General features: G+C 34.9%; 1 protein-coding gene across 6 annotated transcripts; it reads right to left on the bottom strand.

The window, feature by feature from the left end:
• Nucleotides 1-4,404: 4,404 nt before the first annotated feature.
• Nucleotides 4,405-26,239, bottom strand: Rfx (regulatory transcription factor Rfx). 6 transcript variants are annotated; one of them, XM_077433676.1, is made up of 15 exons: nt 26,034-26,239; nt 20,024-20,373; nt 18,252-18,381; nt 15,440-15,518; nt 13,533-13,773; nt 10,758-10,859; nt 8,306-8,487; nt 7,997-8,228; nt 6,894-6,994; nt 6,670-6,816; nt 6,429-6,586; nt 6,144-6,355; nt 5,866-6,074; nt 5,624-5,777; nt 4,405-5,548 (listed from the first exon to the last, which is right to left on the bottom strand). In XM_077433676.1, exons 1-15 carry the CDS (start codon nt 26,236-26,238, stop codon nt 5,423-5,425), a joined length of 2,628 nt encoding a protein of 875 aa, XP_077289802.1. In that variant the 5' UTR covers nt 26,239; the 3' UTR covers nt 4,405-5,422. The 6 variants fall into 6 exon arrangements, with proteins under 6 accessions (XP_077289802.1, XP_077289879.1, XP_077290173.1 ...); XM_077433753.1 differs by having other exon boundaries at nt 4,405-5,545; nt 10,773-10,859; XM_077434047.1 differs by lacking the exon at nt 10,758-10,859 and adding an exon at nt 24,764-24,869 and having other exon boundaries at nt 26,034-26,129.
• Nucleotides 26,240-27,748: the final 1,509 nt, after the last annotated feature.

The following is a 27,748-nucleotide window of genomic DNA, read 5'->3' as shown; positions in this document are numbered from 1 at the left end:
GGTCCAAAATTTTCTCACGTGTTTGGTCCATGTTGCTCGTATCACCAAAGTCCAAATTTGCTATGGCAGCCCCGTATTCCTGTCATGTGGTCCAGCATCCTGCTGCAGACCAACGTTCAACCCAGAACGTGCTCCAAAGCCATGTCCCACAAGAATGGCTCCCATTCTCACAAAAGTGACTTGGTCCATGTCTCTCGTGTCACCATCGTCCAAATTTGCTACGGTGGCCCAGTGTTCCTCTGTCATGTGGCCCAGCATCTTGCTGCAGACCAACGTTCAACCCAGAACGTGCTCCAAAGCCATGTCCCACAAGAATCGCCACCATCCTCACAAAAGTGACGGTTGACCCTGGAAAATGTGCACCCCTCAGTCTGCCACTCTGCTGGTGGTGCTTCTTTTCCGTTCCCTTGACCCTGGAAAATGTGCACACCTCAGTCTGCCACTCTGCTGGTTGTGTTTCATTTCCGTTCCATTGACCTTGGTAAATATGCACCCAACAGTCTGCCACTCTGTTGAATGTGCTTCTTTTCCGTTCCATTGACCCAACTGAAATCCATTTCTTTCTGATGTATTTTCCCGTTACATCTGCGAGATGATCTAAACACTGCTGCAACTGTCCATGTATTTTTTCAGGTACTCGTGTTTCCACTAGTTTCCAACTAGATTTTTTTCGATGTTGACGTATATCAATTGTTCCGCTCTCTCTCGTTGAAGTCGCGATCTGACGTTTCTTCGGTTTCAAATGCCCTCACGTGGTTGATCCAAGTCGCTCGTTTCCCCAACGTCCAAATTTGTTGTGGTGGCCCCATCTTCCTCTCATGTGGCCCAGCATCCTGCTGCAGACCAACGTTCCACCCAGAACGTGCTTCCGTTGCCATTCCCTCTGAAGCGATGCCTCTTTCCTCCCAAAAGTGACTTGATTGACTCCGCCGACTGACCAACCAACATTTATCCAATCTGATAAATGTGCTTCTCTGCCGTTGCATGGTTCCGATTGAATTCCATTTCAATCCTTTTACTTTCCGACTCTTTGCGAGACGACACCTGTGACATAACAGGTGGTTAACTAGTTTCCAATTAGATTTTTTTCCAGTTTGTTGACATCTGCCGTCAACAAACAGTTGAAGGGAATAGTGGCTTGTAATCGACATCTCTCAGTTGTAGTCGATCTCCGCTCCTCTTATGACGACGATGCTTTCCCGTGGATCGTCGTCACCTACAGCCGCTAATTCTTGCTACTTGCGGCGAATTGGCGAACTGCCCTCGTCCCGGTCGCCCTTTGGATGACTCTGCAATTGCCGGATGCTGCTCTCCGATGTTGCCCTTGACAACGCCTCAAGTTGTCCTCTCCCGGCAGCACTTGTACGAAACCTCCCGTTTCGTAACCTCCTTCCGTCATCCCGATGAATTCTTGCTCCTCCGCATTCCTGATCTCCGCTCCTCTTATGACGACGATGCTTTCCCGTGGATCGTCGTCACCTACAGCCGCTAATTCTTGCTACTTGCGGCGAATTGGCGAACTGCCCTCGTCCCGGTCGCCCTTTGGATGACTCTGCGATGTTGCCTTTGACAACGCCTCAAGTTGTCCTCTCCCGGCAGCACTTGTACGAAACCTCCCGTTTCGTAACCTCCTTCCGTCATCCCGATGAATTCTTGGCGGCCACCGCCGATAATGTCAAAGTCGAGTTGCAGTGATAACTGCAATTCGACAACCGAAAATGTGATGACCGATTCTGTGTGTTGCAGTGAAAACTGCATTTTTTTGTTTCGTGTCTCCATGGCTCGAACTCTCTCCTACAGCTCCCGAGGTTGGCTTCGCTGTAGCTTCTCTTCCTTCGCTGGTGACTTTGTTCCACGGCCCATCTTGGATCCCACTTCTGACGACCAGTGTTGCGTAAGGGTGGGTGGAGGATCCAAGTAAAAGGCCAACAGTCGTTTCACAGCATTTATTGATGATTCAGGAGATACACGCAGTGTCACTGCTCCGTCCAGAATGCCATGATATCGCCTACGTACCGCCTTATAAGGGGTAGATCTCTCAGGACGTCTAATCTGTTTACCTACAGTATAGTCACGTATTCTGATATGTATTCCCACGGTATGAGGAGTGCAATCATTGTTTAGCTTTCATGCACTTAGCTTGTCGCTAATCCCTAAAACCACTTACACCGGTCTCACGGTCTCTCAGGACGTCTAATCTGTTTACCTACTGTATAGTCACGTATTCGGATATGTATTCCCACGGTATGAGAAGTGCAATCATTGTTTCATGCACTTAGCTTGTCGCTAATCCTTAAAACCCACTTATACCAGTCGCACAGTATGCATTTAGTTAATCCGTTAACAGATATCCGTTACAGATAATCTTTGAACGGTCACAGTCTCTGGGCTTCTATTCGCTTAATCCGCGGCGTACGTTACAATATTATACATATATGGGGAATCCATAATGAGAAGATTACTGGGCGGCTAGAAAGATTTCTAATATAAGATTCGCAGACGACACGTTGTTAATGGCCAGCAATGAGGATGGAATGGCTGAACTGCTTCATATAATAGAAGGAAAGAGTAAAATAAATAGTCTAGAGATTAATAAAAACGTATGTACAGCGAAGGAGGTAGTTGCTCGACTTCGGATGAGTGTGCTGGCTGAACTCCAAAACCTCACTGGCGTCTGGGGCTGGTGCGCTGGTTTATATCCTGGTCGGTTGCGCAATGCGTAGCTTTATGAGATCATGCTCTCGAGGTTTTTTAGCTGGAACGAGTTTAATGGTGTATTTACCCCCTTGTTAGAACGAAGATATTTCGGCCAAAGTTGACGCGATGACACAATCTTGCGACTTACGTTTGATGAGGGAAATAGATAAGATAGTACACGTTATGCTATATTCCTACAGTTGATAAATTCAAGTCTCATAAAGTCCAATGCTTCGAGGTTATGAGGAAGTCAACGATTGTCTATTTAGGTACCTTGATCTCAAGAGAAGGAGGATACAAATCAGAATAGGAATGGCGACACAAAAATATGGAAAAACCGTTCTATTATGAGAAAAAATAAAATACGTCTGGTGCGATCTCTAGTAATCCTCATTGCATTGTAGAGTCGAGACATGTTCGCTGAAAAAGAGAAAAGGGACATTAGATGCCTTTGAAATGTGGTGCTTAAGGCGGATGTTGCACATTCTATATATAGACTGCAAGACATACGAACGTCTCGATCCTCGAAGAGCTGGCAGTTTCAAAGAGACTCCACATGTAGAGTAAACCTTGTAAAAACCTAATAAGAGGCCTTGTAAAAAGTATTCTTTCCTACTTTAACCATATTTCTAGATATTTGATATTCCATATTTGAGTCTAGAGAAGCTGGTAGTCACTGGAAAACTAGAGGGAAGGCGAGCGAGAGGACGGTCTCTCACAAGATGGCCAGATCAAATTGAAGAACAACGGGATCGTCTCTTAACGCTGCTTTCAACTTGGCACAAGACGGATGACATCAATGATCATGAAACTCAGAATTGAGCGAACGAGAATGATATATTAATTAACGGTAAACAAGTATTGATATAATATTTTAATTTAAATGGCTGATTTGTGTATGTATCCGTACTTAAAAATACAGATTTTAGGATGCAAAAAGGAAACTGAAATAGAAATAATTCAAGATGATGTGAAACATTATTGAAATTTATTTGCTTTGAAACATTTATTATTTCATTCTAGTTGTCATGCAATAAATAAGTTTTGACATATCTAGATTATTGCAGCAACGAAATAGTACTTCGACCGTAAAAAACACATTACAGGTCGATTTACAATTCAGAAAAAATATTAAATAAATAAATAATACACAAAACGGAAACGTTTGCACGCAAAACTATATAAAATGTGCGAGGAGCAAAATCAAATTTACATGACTATATAAATTTATTCTTTTAATCCGCTAATAAAAATAAAGTATATTATTTTTTATCCTTCGTGTGTATATAAAACTTTAATGGATGGAATTATTATGAGCGCATATATATGTACGTATACAGATACGTAAATACTTTGACCCAATCAAATATGTATTTATATGTATCATAAAACTTTGGACAGTAGCTACAAAATATAATTGTATTTTCTTTTCTTTACATTATACAATCTGTCTATGTTATAAATCTATTTCTGTTGAACTATACAAAAAATGCACTTGGTGAATTCTCAATATATAATAAATACGCTGAAAATTTAATACGTTTTTTTAAGGAAAAATCAACGAAACAGTTTTTAAATAGACGGTTTTTTAAAAATTGAACGATTGAAAATGACGACAATATTCAATCTGCTGTTCACTTAAAACTGCTCATGTAATCGTTCTTTAGTAGAATGAACAGTGAATGTAATAATTTACATTTTTTTTTTAGGTAATAAGAAGATTAAAGTATATTATCATTTTACGTACATGTGTAGAAAGAAGTAAATTCGATAACAATTATACGTAAATAGACTTAGGTTTACTAGCGTTATATGTATTTTATCGTAAAACTAATTTTATTCATTTCTTCCTATAATAATAAAATCATTCATTGACTTTTAACAGCAATACACAGATATACTTAGCATCTAATTATTTTTTCATAGTGTAAAATATAAATGACATTTTTCATTTTCATTTTTTTTCTTCAAATATACATATACACATTTTCAGTATAAAATATTGGTACTCATATATAAAATATGAAAGCTCATTGACTTCAAATAGTATCTTTACGATAAAAAAATATTTTGTCCAATTTGAAAAGCATCACGGATTATTCGTAAATGGACGTATATATAAAATACACGTCGTGACCGAATCGATTAATAATAACAATAATCAAAAATGCAATCCACGACATGTTTTAAATGCAACATTTACGATTTGAAAAAATATAAAAATGTATTAATTATCGTTAAAGTGCAATTTATAATAATTCGAAAGATTATCTAAGAGTCCTAACTCGTTAAGTGACACAATTCATATTTATTTAGCAGTGATTAAGGCCTATATACATATAATATAAAAATCAAGTTTGATTAAATGTCATATTTGAATTCAAAACTTAATTTACTTATCAGTTTTAGATACAAAATTATTAAATTTTGAAAAATTACTCATCAATTGATTATACGAATAAGATACACTTTCAAATAAAACTTACATTAATAATTAAATATTAAAATTAAAAAATAATAATCGCTTATTGCTATTAGTAACACAACAATTGTTTTATGACAATGGCAACAAGATTTTAAATAATATGATAATAATAAACAAAAAAAAAAAAGAAAAAAAATCCAGACTAGATTCGATTCATAGATCACCGAGAACCTTTATAATGCCAGGCAAACGAATAATAAAAAAAAGTTTATACTGATGTGTTTAAAAACGTCAAAATCACTAGCTTATTTTCATTTTCTTTGGTGGAGTCGGTCCTTCATTTTTCATCGGAATATTGAGAATCATCTCTTTGTAGTCACCGCTGTCTTGTTCATCAGATTCAGACGAACCGTTCATAAGATCCTTCTATGCAAAAAGAAAAATAACGATACATTCAAACACAAAACGAATCTAAAATTATGTTCATCAAAAGTTTTTTACTTCGGCCATGACTTGAATGGGAGCACTTCCGCGATGAGCGGCAACACGATGCTCGATAAGATAAAACATATACTCATCGTACAGCAGACGGATGAGATGAAACGAGCCGAAAGACGCAGCCGATCGCAACGTGAGATCACGTATGACCATAGAACTGTTCGAAAAAGAAATATAAAAAAAAAATACAACATAATTCCACATGATCAAACATGCCCAAATATTATACAACACGCAAAACAAACCTATAAAAACTCCACTTGAGCAAGAATTGCCTTGCATGATGAGCGTAATTGGGGGAGTTTTCGTGCGGACGTAGAGCTCGGCAGACGGTAGTCTCCAACCAGGCGGCCCACTGCTCCAATGAAGCCTGACGTTGAAGAGTACGTTTGAAATCGGCTTCTAACGCCGTCACCATATTGACGGGACACTGACACACCCATGAAGCTTGTTCCTACGATGTGCATACATTTATACGACTGTTTCATTTGCAAATCAATTTCTTCCGACAAGCAAATACTACCTGAACGTTGTGAAAGTCGACTCTGTTGAGATCGGCGAGCATTTGATGGATTTGTTGCGAGTTGTGTAAGACGGCACGTGCTGCTTGAGCGAGATGGTTGAGAGACGTGTAGCGCCGTAGAGATTGGGCCATTGCCGCAGCGGGCGAAGTCTTCGCACGTATCATTCCGGCTGGACATCCACTCATAGCGCTCACCAACCACGATTCCAAGCCTACGAAAACGAATGAATATCACTATCAAATCTGTCCGAATTGAATCCAAAAACGTTACATGTATGTATTTACCTTTAGCGAAATTGCGAATTGCTTGTGTAAGTGGTGACGGAATGGGTCGCAAAACATCAGGTAAAAGCACTTGAACGAGCCTTTGGTAAAAGGCAACGTCTACAGCTCTGACCCATTCTTGAATTTCAGTCATTCCGCATAGCTGATATAGCTTAGTTCTATAAGCACAATTTAAATTTCAATACATTTCAAAATCAAAAGTACACATAACACATAAATAAATAAAAATAATATAAATTACTTTGAAAGATACTTCTCTTCCTCGCATTCATCGGGATCATTATTATTGTTTTGTCGCCAAAACTCTCGCCACAACGATTCAACAGTTGATAATTCTAATGATAATACGGCATCCAAGAACGCTTCACAATGCTCCCGATAAATGGATCTGAAAAGAAACCATAATCAAAATCGAATACAAATCAAAGAAAGCTCGACAAATGAACCAGATGGATGTAAACGTACCGTAGTGTATCGACGTCTTCAAGAGTGCAATCACCAGGCAACGAACCCGTAAATTGAATTTCGGGGAAATTCGGAATTGCACCGTTCCCATCGCCCAAATACTGCAACACAAATAAATACACATTAACTCATTATGGACCGCCCGAATTTTCCGAACACTATGAGAATCCGCGTAATTTTTCGCAAAGTAACGGTAATAAAAATAATAGGTTTTGTACATTAAACATAAGTTTTAAACCTTTCCATCAATTACATTAAAAATTAGAATACAGCTTCATTAGGAATTATCAATCTGTATTTCTCAAACTGTAGTGGTTACTGCAATCCATTTTGTATAAATAGTGTCAGACCAATAAGCGAAGTGAAACATAGAATAGCCTTGTAAAAATTATGTACATTTCAATATATTTTCAAGTAATAAATTATATCTATTTTATAGATCATCGTGTTATTCATCTGAATGAAAGATTCAATTTGAGAAATATGTATGCACCGCGTGAATAAAACACAGTCAATTTAAATATCTGGGGATTTGAAATATTTTCTGAATATTATCGATTAATTCCTTGAGAAAAAAGTCAAGCTTTAAACCATAGAAATACATATTTTTTAATTTATTTGTCGATATTTTGGATAAATATATGCTGTTATGGGTTCCCGGAAAGATGCACTAAATAGCACTGAATTGTGGTGCAGTTTCGAGAAGTCCTAATTTTCAAAGGCGCTCAACAAGAACTTACGCAATAGAATTCCACAAAAAAAGGTTGGTACCCTCGGATAACATACAAATACCCCCTTGACGCTGTTTTGTGGAATTCTATTGCGTTAGTTCTCCTTGAGCATCTTTGAAAGTTTCAATGTCTCGAGAGTGCAACTATCTCGAGTGCATTTTTCCGGTCACCGCTGGTGTGATGTCTATGAATGGAAGTTTGAAACTATATCTTTTAAATAATACTTTTTTTTGTATGAAGTTTGCAGTACTTATAAACACACGCTGTGTTGAAAGCTTCTGAATGAAGTTTTATTAAACAATTTAAGATATATTTTTATAGTGAGTTAAAATTCGGAATAGCACGGAGCTGTGCAGCGATTTTGAAAATTACCTGATGATGTTGATGCATATGTGGATTGGAATTGAGCGATTGAGTGGAATCGTTTCGACTCTGCGGAGTCGAAGTGCCAGCACGATTGGTGAATCGGTTTCCACTTATCTTATTATTCGGCACATTGCCTGTAGAGTCACCTCCGCCACCGCTGTCATAGTTCATTGTAGAATTGCTCAACGGCGAGCCCGGCTTCACCCGAATACCATAATAATGATACTTGGAATTCCCCCTGAAAATCGTCGTCAAGCGGATTATAATAAACAAATTGAAAACAAACTGTGCGGTGTTAAAAAATGATACGGTTACCTAGTTCCGAGTCGACGCGTACGCAGCCCCATGAAAACGGATCGTATGAGTTTTCCGAATGATGCTGCATTCACCGGTTCCAAATCACGCTGAGCGCAATGGCCTAAATAATAGCTGTAAAGAGTCGACCGAGGAAGACTCACCCCTTCAGCGTTTTCGTAATTATCCGTCAGCCATTTCACCTAAAAACGACCATTATTAAAATTAGCCTCTGGTCGATTTTCATTTATTTTTTATAATGAAAAATGAATAGTTCTACGTAGAAAAGAAGTGTTCTAATTGCAATGATATAAAAAAAAATTAAAAATCAAACTGAATTGCAAGTCCAAATTAGCCAAAAAAAGTGACATTAAAAATATAATATAGAAAAATATAGAAAAAAACGCCCAAGTTTTACTTTATATTAATGTATTAAAATACAGTTAGCTTTTGCTTATTGGTCATATTGCAAGATAGAGTTTTAACAACCGTTTTACAAATGTGAATCAAAACTATGGCTGTTGTTACAAGTACATACTAGCAATTATTATTTCAATTACTACATTTTTACTAAGTATCTACATACATACTATACAATAATAATTCAATTACCGTATCAGCCTGACTATACGGCGAGGTTTTTATTTAAAAAATCGAAAATAGGTAGGGTCGCCTTGTATTCGAGTTTCAAAAAGGAAGGTAGGTTTATCTCGTTGTTTTCTTTGTTCCGCATGGTTGTTAACCACCGAGAGGTTCCCGAGTTCACGCCCGGGGTTGACCTCGATTGAAAAGAATTTATCCAGATTATTTCTGTAGTACTGCTTCAGACTTAGATATTTGTGACTCCAAGTGGATCGTTTTCAATCAGAGTTCGCTAATCTATCTGATTTCATTGTTGAAGCGGTTCCACATCAAAATTTGAAAACAACCATTGTACCTACTATTTGAAAATGATTTCAAAATGTATGTGTCGCTCAGGGGCAACCAGTAATTGCAAATTTAATACGATTAAATTATATAAAAAAAGAAAAGCATGACTATGATCAATTTGAGACTTTTCCAACGAGTTAATTTAATACATAATATTTAATATAAAGGTTCGAAAAAATCAAATTAATCAAAGAATATGCAGGAGCTATGATCCCAATTACAAGTTTATGGTATACTTATACAATCTATGTAGGTTTACGAAGAATTTGCCAGAAACGGAAGGGGGGGAGGATAGGATGTCTATTTTTCTTGGATGCGTCACAACAATTAAGTTAGATAAAGTGACTAACGCTAACGGGAGACGGTCGGTTAACATTTAATAACCATCCATATATATAAATCGATTCATGTCGCGATTCGAATCCTCGACCTCTCTACTGGTAAATAATGACTTAACCAGTGAGCTACACTGTGGCTCTTTATGATGGTGATCACCTTATAATGGAGTAAAATATTTTTCCAAAAATTTTCTACAAGCCTATCAGAAGAATGTAGGAATATTGTCCGAATCATTAGCGAAGTCAAACATAGAATATTCTTGTAAAAAAGGCGATATATATATATATATATATATATATCGCCTTTTTTACTCTCACTGGTTAAGTCATTATTTACCAGTAGAGAGGTCGAGGATTCGAATCGCGACATGAATCGATTTATATATATATATATATATATATATATATATATATATATATATATATATATATATATATATATATATATATATATATATATTATAGTCAAGCCAATATGGTATTTCGAATAATAAAATCTTTCCAACGTACCAGACAACGATATTTGAAAAATCATTGTCGGTGCAAATTCATCTATCATAACTACGATAAACAAACTCCAACTACACCACAGTATCCAAAAGCAAAATCAAACAATGTAGTAATAAAAATTGCGCTATTGTTTTATATTAACTTATAATAAATATTAACTTATTTATATATAAAAAAAATATCATGCATATATAATATAGTAGAAATATGAATCATATTCGAAAACATAACTATCATTAAAAAAAATCAAATCAAAAGAGATAAATCAATAGTAAGTATGTTTGTATGTATGTAATTACTACAAATGGCAAATGAATTCATGCAAATAAATCATAATAGCCGAAGCGACATTAATATACATATGTCCATCTTACTATTCAAAAGTGTGACTGTATAAATACAATGTGTTTAAAAGTATGAGCTGCGAACTTATTGATAAACGTCATATAATCAATACGTATCAAACTCGACCGAAATTGAAACGATAGACTAGTACATGTGCAACTAACTATACAACCTACATAGTACATAAAAAAAAAATATTTTCAAGTGGTGAAACTAAAAGTAGACGGCTGCCTCCGATGTGAGTTTAAAGAAAGATATTACAATACAAAATGATGGTGGGGTATAAAATGTAGCCGCCGGCCCGGCGATCTCTTAGTGTTCCCGAGGGTCCGACGGCAGCTCAGACTTACTGTGAACTGACTTACAGTGGCTGGCGAGCTGCGGGTAGCGAGCGCGGTTGACTGAGGCGACGCCTGCTGGTCCTGCGCCCCTGCCGACAGATACGACACATCCTACATTGCCGATCGTCCAGCGTACAGCACGTTCCGCGTCAATCCACACCAAACAGGATAGAGGGCAAAGACCAAACCGACACATTTATATAGGTTAGGTTAGGTAGTATTGCTATTATTAGTATTGCTATTATGCCAAAATTAAAAAAAAAAAACTTATACGAGAAATGTTTATAATAAATAGTGCGTTTCATCATCATTGTATTGGCGGAAAACAATGAATGAATTAATGAATGATCGCTTATGAAGAGATATATGTATGTATGTTTTGTGTTGATTTAAAAATCATTGATGGATTTAAGTTATTCAATATATGTACATATAAGACCTCTCCAACATACATACTCTCACCTATCTCACCCCACACATTTCCAGGGATGTGGAATCGAATCAAAATGTTCCGACACAGACTTCAACTTGAATGATCGATTAGATCGAGAAAGTTAGATCGATTCTTCTTGCCAACGTATAAAAGTATTGGTAATGAAAATAATAGCGATATTCAAAATATAAAATATTAAAGAAATTAAAAAAAAAATCATTGAAATTGACATATAACCCAATTTATTGAATTCTTGGTAATGAAATAGGTTATAAATAAAAATAAGTACATTCAGTGTATATGTATGAATTTCATACACAAAAAATCTATTTAATAAAAAAAAGAGTAAAAAAAAAATCGGTTTTGGACACAACAAATCAAAATACCTACAATTCAACGATTTAACTTATAATGTAATTTAAATTCATGATTTTTATAATTTATTAAATTTTAATTTATTAATGGATTTACTTAAGTAAAATTGGAGGCCCTAGTTGACGTATACCGTAATAAAGAAAATAATAAACAGGAGTCGGAGTCTGTTGATTTTTTACGACTCTGACTTCGCTTGAAACGCTCTGACTCCACAGACCTGCTAATTTCATCCACTCATCTACCTTGCAGCCTTCCTTTCACCCTTTTACATTCTCTCGGGTACCATTCCAACACTTCTTTTGTCCACTCTTCTAACCACGTGACCCGCCCATTGCCATTTCAATCTCTTCACTCTCTCCACCCACGTATTAAGTTTCTCATTTCTCCTCGTTATGCCGAGCGTTCAGCATTTATTTGAATCCATTGGACTTTGTGATATTTATATTGTATTTACAATTTTGCCACAATGAAATTACATAATTGCTCAAAGTCGTCACAATAGCTAAGCAAAAAAAGGATACAAGAATAAATGTGGATGAATGAACAGAATTAGACAAGAAACAAAGATAAAATATGAAACAAATAAATCAATATATAAAAAGAAATACAATATTAGAACACATTTACGATCTCAAATTAAAAGATCCTTCAACCAGATCAGCATATGTATTATCGATTAAACAAATCCAAGCATACAGAAAACTGGTTGAGGAGCTTGATGGAGAAGCCCCTTGAGACAGGTGACGAAGTCATCAAATTGGAACATTCCAGAGAAGAGAACAAAACAAGAACAATTCTGCAAGAATTTGAAGATCGCTCACCAAACCAACCAGTAATTTGTAGAAATCTTTTCTAAAATATACTCGACGTCGAAATTCGAGGGAATTATAGCCTAGTGCTCCCAGTGGGTAGGCACTAGGATAGCGATAAGTATAACCGAGAAATTCACTCTCTCAACTCTGTAACTAGAGCTCGATATGATAGAACAATATTCAAGAATGCTTCGAACTAAGAAGCACTAAAGCACGCTGGAAAGGTTTACCAACACACAGTACCCAACATTTTAGTTGCTCTTGAACAAACGTCTTCAAAACCGAAATTTGCACAAAATAAGATTCCCAAATCATTGAAACTCTCAACCGGATTCAACCCAATGCCGTTTAAATGGTAAGAGTATTTAGCTTGGTTTCGTGATCTGGTGAAACTTAAAGATATAGCTAATAATTCTAAATACAGAAAAAATATAGCGCATACAATGTTTCATCATTTTTTTCATATACATAGGTATATGTAAATATAATTTTATGTCAGTATGTTTCAGTTGTTTTGAGTGTGAATAAAATATAAAAATATTTAAATCTTGACAAAAGCTGTTGAACTATTCGATATATGAAATTAGTATCCATAGTCGTTAAATGGATATATAACAATTGTAGAATTCAAATCATGCAATCAATGCCATGCTAATGGACACAAAGCAATAAAGATAGATATAATATTATTCGAATTTAGTAATGCATTTTAGAGAATACTCGCTGAAAACATATTAAAAGATGGATTTGAACGCCTTGAACTATTTCCAAAACCAGTTTCTCATGCAAGTTCAAGGAAAATTCCCAGCGTTCCTCAAATTATAATACAAACTCAACACAATCCAAATGAACGATTTCAAATAAAAATTTTTTTTTAATTTTTTTTTATTTTACATATATACCAGGAAGGCCTTACAGGTAAATAAAATGAAACAAAAACATAATTTGAGTAACGCCCGACTAAATCAAACAGCCGATACGGGAGAAAATCGATAGATCGGAATAGAATAGCGTCAAAATAACTCTCATAAATCACAAGATACTTCAAAGTGAGCTAACAACTATATGTATTTTTTTAACGAAAGCCAAGAGAATGCAGGAAATGATCTGTCGTAATGGGAATGCATGTATGTAAGGTACGTATGTCAATCGAATCGAGCTTACGGCTGTGAGTGTCTGCGGCGAGGCTTTGTGCATCTGAGTCACCGACACGCTCGGCGAGTCCTCGATGGCCGTCGACGACAGCAGGTAGTGATGCGTCGTCGGATGCTGAGTGGTGGTGTACGTGTTCCACTGCCCCGAGGAATTGGTGCCTACCGCTGAGGAATTGGCCACTGACGCCCCTCCAGCACCCCCGGTGTAAACGGAGCCTCCTTCACCCACCGCGTAAACAGGATACGTAGTCCTATGAATAAAGCTCGTGTCAATCTTCCATATGTGTATAGGTTTTGCCGTAATGTACGAAACTATTACGTTACGTTTGATGCTATTCAGTACAAGACAATGGGGACGATGGAATATTCTTTTTTTTTTTTTTAGTTTTTTTTGATTTTTGCAAGACATCCTTAGCTATACGTTTAACCCTTTGAATGCTGATATTTAATTTAAGTAGTGAAATTTTTTGTGGGACCTTCTTTATTCATGAGCTTTTGTTTGCAAATTTTTCGATCTGTGATTTTATTGATTAATTAAATATCAGCCTGAAATACGCCTATCAACGTTGCTTTTTAAATATGTAAAAATAAAATATTACTACCCGCTAAGCCTTTCTAGGAAGCGTTGAAAAAAAAGGTTGTGGCTATTTGCAGGTACTATATATGCGAATTATTGGCTATTTGCAGGTACTATATCTGCGAGTTATTGGCTATTTGCAGGTACTATTTCAGCGACAGGCGCAAAGCCTTCTAACAATTAATAATATTAACTAATTTGGATTATATTTTTTACTCTATGTCACTTTACGAGTTCGAACAAAATTTTAAGAGGTTTAAAACAAAATTTTAACAGTAAATACGCTGACAGTGACAGTTCACGCGCATGCGCAGAATGCTTTGCGCCTGTCGCAGATATAGCACCTGCAAATAGCCACAACAACAAAAAAATGCATTGAAAATCGAAATCCTCGGCGGTAGTTATCTAGGATTTGTTTAGAGCAGCTACAATTTTTATACCTGCTTTCTATTGGATATTCAAATAATTCTAGTTGGAAATGTTGGCGAAATTTTCAGCGTGGCGAGCTTTCAACAGAAAAGACGTCAGCACTCAAAGGGTTAAACACAACAAATATTTTACTGTATTCAAAAGGTGAAAATTAGAATGAGACAATGAATTCGGTGGCGCCCATTTTTTTATATGGATGTCTCATAAATAGACTCAAGATAGAGATTAGGGCATTTGCAAATGAGAATCGACCATTCCACCAAGCAAGAGTAAAAATTTCTTGTAAAAAAAAAAAAAAAGGTTTTTCTTAGAAGTCCCTAGCCTATGTAAGTCTACTCAAAAATTCAAAACATTTTGATAAGAGACAGAACATTTGCAAATGTAGGATGAATGGATTTGAGAAAATCGAATATTTTTCGATTTAAGATTAAATTTATTCACAGGAATTATTATAATCAAATAACCATCGAGTTACTGAAATTGTGAGATGCTGGGAGACAATGGTTTATTTAAAAAAAAAAATTATAATATAAATAAATTAATTGTATTTTCAAAAATACAGAAAAAACCCTACAGTTAGTTTATATTTTCCGATAATTAAAACAATTATTTGTAATTACTCATTGAAAATATTAGATTTATACCTATATGTGTAATATAAAACATAAAATTAATTATTATTATTAAAAATAATTGTTGAGAATGAGAAACCAGTGTCGTCATATTCCTGGGCGTTTCTCTTAGACACTAAAAATTTTATTCACAAAGCGAATTAACATTGAAATGAAAATAAGACGATTTAAGAAATTTAGGAAATGAACAATATTATAAGGAATATATGTAAATATTTTCGATTACATAATGGAACAAACTTGCACCATTACAGAAAAAAAAAAGTGAAATTGACTAACATTTGTGTCTGTCCTTGTGCTTGAGTGTAAAGTTCTTGAGGTTCGACATACTGCACATGATAGCCGACTCCACCGTCACCTAAAAATAAAAAAGGCAAAAAAAAAAATTCATTAATCAACAATCTATCGAATGAACGAATGCATATCAAAAATGAAACGATTGCGCGATCAATCCTAATACAAGCCGTTGCCTATAGAAAGCACTTTACTATAGGTAAAGAACAAAGGCGTGCGGGAGAAGAAGTCAAATTGTATCTATTGGCGCACCAATTATGTTTGTAGGTACAATATACAAAGCGTTCACACACTTGTGGAATACGATTGCCGATATCGCGCCATTTCCATGGATACACCCTAGATGGTTCGACGACGCCGCGGTGTGCAAGCCGACGGTGCGTTTTCTCTCCGGAATGAGCCCGATGCTACCGGAGAGTGTTTCCCGGACGACTAGCTCGATCTGACTGGCTAGCAACAGGACACTAGGATCCCAAATCACCCCACCCCCACACAGACAACGATGCCACCTCTCCTCCCACCCTTCCATATCTCAACAACCCCCGTCGACGAGACAGAAACTGTCGGAGTGATTCCGTTTCTTTGTTGTTCACGGACACTATTGCCCTATTAAATCCTTATGTAATTAATCCCAACTCCATATTTTACGTATTTATTTTATAATCATATACATACATAGTTAACATTGTGTATAAAATTTTATGAATATCATTAATATAATATTAACAAAAAAAATTTGAACGACCTCGAAATAATTATAATGAATTGAATCAAATTCAAAAATTAAAATGATGTTAGTTTTTTTTAATAGTAAGTATTAGAAAAGAAAATCTATCACATTCAAAATAAGTTTAAGTTTGTAATTGTTAATTGTAAATAGTTCATTAGCAATTTGCTATTTAATAATAAATAAATACGAAATTTATAAATTTAGTAACCAATTCTGTTCATATTTTGGTCACAATAAATATTGATTTTAAGAATCCATAATTTAAATATAATAAAAAAATTATTCAATAACGGTGAATCCAATTTTTATTAAATATATTGATTGATTGAGAAATATTTTTGGAAGTTAATAAGATTTTTAATGATTAAGAATTTCTATAAAATTCAAATACAGAAATATTTCGTTATAAGGGATACAAACAAGGCTATGGCTAAGATTTTTTTATAGGGGGGGGTCTGAAACATAGGCGCAACTCCCCCCCAAGAATTTTTTCAAAAGATATACATATTCTTCGGCACATTTAAAATTCATACAACTAGATTATCGTGTTGAATAGAATAGTCGAAGTTTCATTATTTTTTGGACCAAATAAACAAATTAATTAATCATGGTATTTTTAACAAATTAATTAATCATGGTATTTTTTCGCAAAAAAATTTTATACCGTTTCATACAAAAAGTTTAGGAATCATATTGCCAGTGTTTTACCCGATGATATCATAGCATGGGTGTTGGTATAAAAAAAATTAAAAGAAGTGTGTCGTCGGTCATGTGTTCGATCCCCACGCGTTCGAATTTTTCTCAAATAACTTTTAAATATATTTAATTTAAAATTAATATTTAATTGTTTAATATGAAAAAAGGGAACATGTAGATTCGGTAAATTCTCAGCTAAGCGGAAAGATTGGCATCGTTTAGTATATATAGAAGTATTACGGCGATCGTTATCTCAGACGGACAGACAGACGGAATAGCGATATTATTACTGATAAATAATATATATTACTGATAAATAATAATAAATGATATTGAATAAAATTTCACCTGAGGTTTTAAATTAAAATTTGTTTTATTTTAATTTTAAAATTTATTTTAAAGTTAAAAACTGAAATAACATGTAAGTACAAGAATATGTACAATATGAAAACGACCAAAATGTCAACTCAATTATAATAAACATACATATAGAAAAAACTCCAAATATGTCTATACAATAGCAATAAATATTCGCATTCATTCACAAAATAAATATAAAATACAAAACCAACTGCATGATAGACTGGGTATTTTATGAAAATTCGCACGTGCAAATTTAAGCGCTTGCACTTTTACATTGTGCACGTACCTACTGCTGGAAAAGAAGACCCACAAGAGATTATACAGGTGCATGATAAAATAAAATAGGGATGCTGCACGGGAAAAAAAAATTGCATTGTTGCTTTGAGGAATACGGGAGATAAGCCCAAACAACAAATAACAAGGACTCCCTTTTATGAGGTGGGTGTGCAGCAGCAACAGGGATGATCAAATATCACCCCTAATATACCAACTCAGGTGAAAAAATCCCTTATTAATGAACTGCGACAAAGAACCCTTCAATATAGTGAACATATATATATATATATATATATGAATAGGGTGGGATGCACCTTTCACAGATACAAACATGCGATACGCATATCTCCGATCAGTCACAAAACAATCCGCACTCAAAACTAAAAACCAAATCAAGTTAAACATCCAAGCCACAACCACGAAAAATAATCACATCAAGCGGAAATGACATAATATAAAAGCACACCGAGAATTGATATTTTTCTTACCGGCCGGATCAACATTTCCAAGAGACGTGTAAGACCGATCCACGGTTCCTTAGTAGCATGTAAAACATACGTTCAACAGTGTAATAAAACCCAAATATTGTTTTTATTCCTTTTTTTTTTGATCATAAAATTATTAAAGCATGATACAACACATAGCAATCATCGTCCAGAATATGTATGCAATTGACAATGTATTCATTTTGTTGTATATTTGGTCTGGTTTTGGACCGAATGCGATTCTCACCGGTGACAGCGATGAAATGTTGACCTTCGCCGGCCTGAACGACGACTTGTTGCTCACCGCCAGGACTACTCTGGGCGGAGTCGCCTCGCAAGCTTCTAACGTCCAACACCGTGACTCCATTGGCTGAAACCTACAACAATCAATTTTAAAATGAAGCAAGGTGAATAAAAAATACACGCCTTGGATCTTAAGGGTTAACTTTGGGAGGCTTAAAGGAGTACATAAAAAATATAAGATGAAGAAAACTCACCACGAAATTATTTATATAAATTATATTTTTATGTATACCTGCCATCAGCCTTTTCAGTGATGTATAATATTATATCACAGGACTCTTCGATACAAAGGGAAAAAATAACCTTGGAGAATCCGAAAACAACGAAACAAATAAAATACATGTGCACATATACATACATATATAGCATACTTAGTTGATGTTTGTTTATTTGTGACTCGGGTTGTTCTAGATAGTTTGATCACAATGAATGGTGAGTGGACTGTATACAAATAGACTAATCGATAAACTTTATAAACATGTTATTTTATTCCAAATAAAACATATACATGTATATCTCATTTGGTAGTTGGAAGAAAAATACGTGATTTCTATTGGTCACCTAGAATGTTCTGACCAATTGAGATCAGCATTCGTGAACTTTTTTCAGCCCACATGTTCAAAAATTTGCACTCCGTTTGAAAACGTGCCATATAAAAAGGCATTCTAATTTAGCAGTATCCGATTTTTAATAGCCAAAGGCCAATATTGAAATATGAGAATTTTCAAAGGGCTGCATAATTTTCCACCACCAAATACTATGTCTATTAATTCATTTTATAAACAAAATGTGATGCCAGCGAAATTATTTAAATTATTATTTTTATCGACTGCAAAAGAAATATTCCTAAAATTGTTGGATATTTTTACTATCGGCTGGGGTGGGCAGCCGCCCCCCTCTAGATTTGAACGTTGTCTATACACGTTTTTTAATGTATTATTTTGAATTTGAATTAAAATACTAAACCAAGAAAAATAGAATATAGAAATTCTTTAGAACACTGACAGGTATATATATATATATGTATATGTAAACACGTCGATTTTTCCCAGAAAAAAAAAAGCAACTTACAAATATATTTTGTTTTGTTATTTGTCTTGCTTTGAAAGATATTTGTAAAACTCGTTTATCCTTTAACATTATTTTAATATTATATTTAATTGATAAAAAAATTATTAGTTAAAATTTATATTTTATTTTTTAATATAATACACCCCCCCTATAGAAAGTCATTCCTTACTGGTCAAAAAATTTGCCCCCCCCCTTGGGAAAAGCTGAAATGACGCCCCTGATCATCGTGCTAGAAGTTCATTGAATAAAATTCGTTCATTGACGAGCAACATAGCTCTGGAGAGGTTCCCGAGCTCAAGCCCCGGATTGAAGAGAATTTATTCAGAGTATTTCTGCAATGCTGCTGGTCAGACTTGGCTATTTGTGACTCCAATACGATCGTTTCCTATCAGAATTTGCCAAATTATCTGATTTCACTGTTGAAACGGTTTTAAAACTATCCTATTTGATCATTTAATTTATATACGTACAAATTTAATACCATAGGTGTCGCTCAGGGGTAAGACCCGTGATGGCATCATGGTAAAATATAATTTAAAAAAATAAAATAAATTCACGACCCACTCTGTCAAGTTAGCTGAAACAAGATATAAAATAAAATTCATCTCATTCGAAGCATAGCCCCATGAGTGCGAGCAATCATACTTGTTGAATGGCACGCTGCAACTCGACCGAGTTAGCGTTGGCCGGAATCACAATGACATCGCGGCCCACATGCTCGTTCTCCAACTCGACGGACGCGTCGTCGCCACCCCTGTGGTCGTCGTCGCCCTCCTCGGCGGAGATGGCCAGCGGGTCGTTGATGTTGTCGAGTTGGCGCGGACTGCTGTATGCCTGCGTGGCCAAGCGCGCTGACATGTCAGCGTCGACGCTGACCGCAAACAATGGTAATCCCGACTCGCCCACCTTGTCGTCCTTCTCGCATTTAATTATGATGCGCCCCGACGCCGATGCAGGCTGCTCGACGATTATCTCATCGGTCGGACAGTCGAAATCTGCAAAGTATCATCACGCACGTTTCAAAGCCTGCCGTACAAATAAACACACACACACATATTTGAGGGGGTTTTTACGGTCTGATTAAGCGTCAAGCATGCCATTACAGATCACCATGGTAGCAAGAAAATACCAGTCAGATCTTGTGTTGCTAAGGGGGGGAAAGAGAGAGCACAGGTACATCACTATGGGAACAAGAGTGTCGTCCTCTCAATAAGATTCCATTCAATTCTACATACACGGTATGAGTCATTGCTTACAATACACATTTAATTTACATAAAAATTATTTTTAATACTATATATTATATACGAATTGCAAATAATAAAACGAAACAATAGAAAAGTTGATTTTTTCATTTTTGACTATATTATGACTCATATGATATGACTCATTTTTGTAACTACTACATATTGCATTGGTTTGATAACGACTAAAACAACTAATCTAATATATAATTTCGAAAGAGACTTTATATGTAAGTTTGTATGTATGTATGTAAGTATTTTTATATAATATAAATGAGAGCATTTTGCCATTACATGATTTACATACATATTTTTTATAATGTACTAGTGATTTTACCCGGCTCCGCTCGGTATTTGTAATATAAACCGCTTAAACATATCTAACAGTAAAGATTTTATTTAATATATTTGAATAGTTTTATTTTATTTAAATATTCATTTGATTTTTATTAAAATTAACGTCACGGATTCTCCCACCCAAACCTTACATACAAAGTCTCCTTCGAAATTATATATTAGATTACATGATTTACATACATATTTTTATAATGTACTAGTGTTTTTACCCGGCTTCGCTCGGTATTTGTAATATAAACCGCTTAAATATGGCCAATCTAATACTAAACATTTTAATAAATTTATTTGAATATTCATTTTTTTTATTAAATTCAACGTCACGGATTCTCCCACCCAAACTTTACATACAAAATCTCTTTCGAAATTATATATTAGAGATGAAAAAAAATGGAAACGCCTACAGAAAGCAATTTTGAAAAATATGTAATTTCAATCAATTAAAAAATTTACATTTAAATGTTCAAATAAAGCCACAAATACGGATATTAAAATCAACGCATTTATTATTTCGCGTAAATTAATTAAATTTTAAAGACAGATAAATCCATCTCTTTTGATTAGGCTCATACTACATATTTTTAATGAGAAATAATAAAAAAAAAGTATCTACATATGCACATACATCTAAATAGTATAAGAATAAACACACAGATAAAGATACCTTCATAGAAAACGATTAAAACATGAACAAACAACAATTCATTCACCAAGCGGCGATCTGAAACGATCGCAAAAACAAAAAATACAAACGAAAAAAGCTCACTCTCTAAATAAAAAATGTTTTCAAGTCCCATGATTGTTTGACGCGGAACACCAGTAAGCCAAATGCAGTCAACACAACTAACTGATACCCCCACATTATCTTGTCGACAACACACAGGTAGAGGGCCTGTGTGCGCTCTATTGATCAAATAATCTTCCTGATTAGTATACACGGGTATTAATTTCAGTATTTGAAAACACACCGCCGGCGAAAACAACAACTAAACCCCAGGGGGAGAACGAAATTCTATTTCCGTTACACGTAATAAAAAAAAATCCAACCACCTGTGCTGCAGGGAATCAATCACCCGTGCCGACTCAAAAATCAAGTAAAATTTAAACATTTCCACCGACGAAAATATTAAAATTAATAAAACACAACATTTCCAACAATATCTATGTACGTATGTACATGCGTGTAATATGGAGCTGATTAAAATGTAAAATAGAAAAAAATGTACACCCCTGAGTGTGCATATAATTGAGTATTGGGTCTTAAATTGTTCCCCCTCACGTGCGTAGTTATAAAATAAATGGGGGGGCTTTAGTTTAATCTATAAAAGTTAGGGTTATTTGGTGGGTGTGCAGGTCCGTCAAAGGTGCACCTGGCGTCCTTTTGTTCGCCGTTACATTATTACATTGATACGCATGAGATCACAAGCAGGTAGCAATATGTTGTATCTACTTAAATACATTATACTGTACCTGCACGGTTGCTATATGCAGCAAGTACAATGTATGCGAAAAGTATATACTACAATATACACATGTATGTAGATATATATATATATATATATATATATATATATATATATATATATATATATCGTGCAAATATTTATCAAATATAAAAACGCACCCTCAGTGCAAATCACTGCAGGAAAGAAATACATTATTCTGGAGACTGTTCAATAAAATATGCCATTATAATATTAGTTTCTACTTTGATAAATATTCTTTTGTTTTTGTTTTTATTATTTAAATTTTTTTTTTCAAGATGATTTTTCAGGTTGTTGCACAATAGTTGCACGTCATTTCCAGAATTTGATAAATCTGAATGCAATAAAATCTGAGCTATGTGCATACATACATAGGTATGTATTTGTTGCAGTTGAAATATGTTTTGACTGGGTGACCGTGAAAAAGTCGAAAATATTCGTTTATCATGCATACATATGAAAAACGGTTAATATATGTATATATCAGTGGCGTGCGGTAAAATTCTCTCTCCCCCGTCGTACCTCCTCACTTAATTTGCGCGAGCAGGATACAACAGGAACAAGAGGAACAGGCTTTTCCTCCCGTATCCTGCGCGCGCACATTAAACAAGGCTGTATGTCAAAAAGAGAGATAATTTCACCGCATGCCACTCATATATATTATATATACATAGTACCGTTTACCATGCAGCCTTTTTTTTTTGATCTTTTGACTTCTTGAAGATCTTTCGATTTTCGATCTTTGCCTTCCGATATTTGCTTTATCGATACCAACTACCGTTATACATATGTAGTTGAATTGTATTTTCAGTTGTAATATATGTATTTTGACTATGTAAGTGGTTGAATTATGTATATTACAACTGAAAATACAGTTCAACTATAAGTTGGTACCAGGAGAGATGGAGAAGTTAGGTTTTCGTGAAAACGTAAATTGAGTCACATTTTCGTTTTGAACACATTCTTAGCGTTATCGTAATACGATGCACATTACCATTATTCGTAATAACTAGCAAATATTAACAAATTATTGAGATTTAAAGCATTCAAAAAAACATCAGAGCTGTCAAAACTCAACTGTTATATTACAACTGACACACATTGTTGAAAGTGTATTTGTTCTTGTAGAGATATAATTTACCAGTTGAATTGTACTCGAATAAGAATGACCTAAAACGCCAGTTGGAATATACTATAACTGAAAATACACTTCGACTGTAACATACATATATGAGGATTGGCGAACGGATTATTTCCCATAAAAGAATTGCTCACACTAGTGTTGCCTGTAGTGTATTTTTCAGTTTATAGTTTTCATTTTTTTTCTACTGTGGGTTTTCTGTGTTCTAAATCTTTGTTGCGCAACACTCAAGTGGGCAATCTTCTTGTGAAGAATAATCATAGAACCACGAGGAATACATTAATGATATACATATGTATGTATATGTAGAAGGAAAATGGATAAGGATGCAGTTTTTTATTTTCTAATTATAATAGTATTACTTATTCTAAATGAAATAATTTATTAATTTTTGGAAATGAGGAATATGTATATATATAATATAATCCTTAACCATAAGAGTAAAATCTATTGTAGTTAAATAATAAAAAAATAAAATCTCAAATTTTATTAACTATGCGTAAATATATTTTAGGCAAATTAATCAATGTATAGAAAGTACTTGAATATAATATTTGTATATTAGTGTTTTTGCAGGATAAATTTGATTTTATTGATAATACACACAAAACGAAAAACATATAAAATTTCAAATGAAATTCTATATTGATATTATTAGTTGAAGTTTATTGAAGAAACCAAATAAGAAAAATACTTATATATTTTACATCCTCAAAGGAAGAAAGATGAAACAATAACACTTTTGCATTGAAACTGGCGTGTACTTATTGGAATTCAAATAAAATCAAATTTCCCTTACCTTAATTTTCCCTTAAAATAAAAACTAATACAAATAAAGAAAAATAAGAACAGAGGGAAGTATTTCAAGTTTGCACAAGCAAATACATACATACAAACATAACAAGCCTATTATAATCCATTCTAACTACAAATTAAATACAAAAAAATCTTGCCAATGTACATAAACGTTCCAATGGGTCAGTTATAATATACATTGCATACCCGCAACCACACACATTACAAAAGAATCATGCAACACGTAGAAGATAGAAAGTATATATATATATATATATATATATATAGAGAGAGAGAGAAAATCAATAAGATAGTCAAGTCTAATCTTAGAAATACACATTCAATTAACGAGTATGTTAACAAGTACCTGTTGTGGATAGCGATGAATGATTTTATTCAGTTAAATGATTAATGTGTAGCTGATGATGGTGACTACGACGATGACTATTCAACTAACTGTGCGTATGTTTTCTCTAAAATTAAATCCAATAAAATGATGCATATTAAAATGTAATTCAAACGCAAAAACAATAATGACAGAAAAAAACTTTTTTTCTGTCATTGACACATACATTATATAGTTTCGATTTGTAATAAGTAACTTTTGCATATCTGTAATCTGACACATGTTTTTTTGTGAAAGCAAACTTATAAAATTTGATAACAGTTAGTAACATAGTAACAATGTATCGTTTATTAATGATTAAATTAATGCCTTCATTTGATTAGGAAAAGTTTCTCAATTTGTAGTTATTATTAAAATACAAATAAAATAAAAATATTAGATACAACGTTGACGGGGTCAAATTTCGAATCAAATTGTCAGTAAAACAATTAAAAATACAAGCTGAAAGTATATTTTTTTTCTTGTCCTAGTTATTCCAAGTAAAAATTTTTGAAGTGATGTAATTTCTAGTACTTTTTTTTTTGTTGATATTGATCTTTTATAGACATTTCACCATATTTTGTGTACGGAAAAATAGTTCTGTTAATAGAAAAACTGTTTTTTTAGACTGAAACTGAAAAAAATATCAACTTTAAATAATATTATAAACTCGAGTAGGATACAAAAAAACTGTGGTATAAAATTTGACATAAAACCCACTTTCACAGTATTAAAAGTATTTCAACCTACTTTTCCACTTGGTCAGATCGGTGACAAAATGTTAGTGACAGTGTATAAACTTTACGGCACATTTGAAGCCCACCGAAGAAGACCTGATCTCATATTCTGTGAATAACATGATAATAAAACTACTACAAATCTCAGCACGGTGGACCTTTCCAACGCAATGGACCTTCGGCACTCACCGGATAAGAGAAGAATATATTCGTTATGTAAACAGGGAAAAGTACATGTACAAAAGGGCCTCCGTCAATAGAATTCTGAAGACAACAGAGTCGTAGAGGAAACGTGTGTATTACGGACGGGATGAAAAGGCGCCTTTGTTCATGTTGTCAGAGATTGGAGTGGGGGCTGTTTTGACAAGTGGGATAGGTCAGCTCGAGTGGGGTGGGGTGGGGCGGGTTGGGGAGTCGGGTGGGAGCCAGCATGGAGTCAAGTCGACTGTGACAGTTGGTGGTGCGGGGCGCGGGGGAGGCGCGGTGCGGGGCGCGGGGGGCAGGGGGGGGCTCACCTGCAGCCATGGGGGCGCCGCGGGGGTGACGGGGGCGGAGGGGGCGGAGGGGGGAGGCGGCTACCGGGGCGTCGCGGCAGCGGCGTCTTGTTGTGCCGTTGCTAGGCCAGTCGCCAAGGCTACGCGCGCGCCCGCGAACAGAAGAGGGGATGCGCATGCGCATTGCGCACATTCGCCATACGTATGCCCACACCCATACATGCATACAATCTACTTCTGCGCTCCCCTCCCTCTTCCCCGCTTCGCTCCGATTCCCCTCCTCTCTGCGGACTTCAGCGGCCGCCATCTCGCCTTCAGCACGACCATAGACAATTTTTTTGAATTTCCACCAAGTCACTCCGCGCGAATCTACGCCCTCTATCGATTTTAAATCTGCATTGATTGTGTGATTATTGGTCACAACTATGGATCCCAAATATTCGTAGACTTCAAATATTCCAATATCGAATAGTAAATCAAGAGCTATTCGAATATTCGAATATATTCGAAAATTAAAAAAAAGGTAATTACATACATATGTACCAAGCATTATTTTTATTTTATTTTTATTTTACATATATACCAGGAAGGCCTTACAGGTAAATCCCAATGCGCCTTCCTGGCCAATTACAAATACAAATGCAGCATTTTTTTATTATAAGTCGTTGAATTGCGAGACACTGAAAAAACTCGCAAATTAACGAGACATCTATGAATTGTACATAAATTTTTATTGTACATCCATCAAATTTCAAATAGTGGTGACATAGTAGGTAGGAAGGATTTTTAGCCAATTTTTTTTCCGGGAACCGTTTCAACAATGAAATCAGAGAAAATTGGCAAACTCTGAGAGGAAACGATCAACCTGGAGTCACAAATCCAGGTCTGACCAACAGCATACTCTGAAAAATTCATTTTCATTCAGGGATAGAACCCGGCACCTTCTTGACGGTAAGCAGAAGCTTAACGTCCGAGCTATTCTGCTGGCTAATTAATTTGAATTTATTTATTTATTTATTTTATTCTAAACAGACCATTGTGGCATAACAGGAATTCCTAAAGCGACACAATGGTCAAAAAATATGACACAAAAAAAAACAAAATAACATAAATTAATACATAGCCAGCAGTTTGGCTTAGTGATAGCGTATATATTTAGCATCACTGAGGTCATAGGTTCGTGTCCTCGCCACTGCTGGTTAGATTTGGGGGTTTTGTGACTCCAAATCGATCGTTTCTCTATCAGAGTTTGCCAATTTTATCTGATCATTGCTGAAACGGTTCCTGAAAATTGGTATTAAAAAATCTAATCCTGTTGTCACAAAAATCTGCCTGTGTATAATTTGTATTAATTATACACAGTAATCTGAAATCCATAGATGTCACTATGATTATTATTTCTGATTAATTGTTATATTCTATATATTCTGATTGTTTATGTATGTATTACTGTATTTCTGATTTCTGATTGTTTATGTATTTCATTAACGTACACCCGTCGCATTGGAGCAAATCTGTAATGGCGAGTGTGTATTGATTTGTGACAATAAAATAACGAAAATAATATACTCATCAATTATACATAAAAAAATACATTTGAACATAAACATAAATACATCCATACATAAACATAAAAAATAGCATTTAATAATAGCAGATAAAGTAAAAATATCAAATAAAAAATATAGCATAAGGAATGCCTTGCACCTACAGCCAGGGAATGAATCATCTTATCA

Source organism: Arctopsyche grandis, chromosome 1 (genome assembly GCF_051622035.1).
Source record: "Arctopsyche grandis isolate Sample6627 chromosome 1, ASM5162203v2, whole genome shotgun sequence".
Taxonomy (NCBI): domain Eukaryota; kingdom Metazoa; phylum Arthropoda; class Insecta; order Trichoptera; family Hydropsychidae; genus Arctopsyche; species Arctopsyche grandis.
This window is presented reverse-complemented; position numbering and strand designations above follow the sequence as displayed.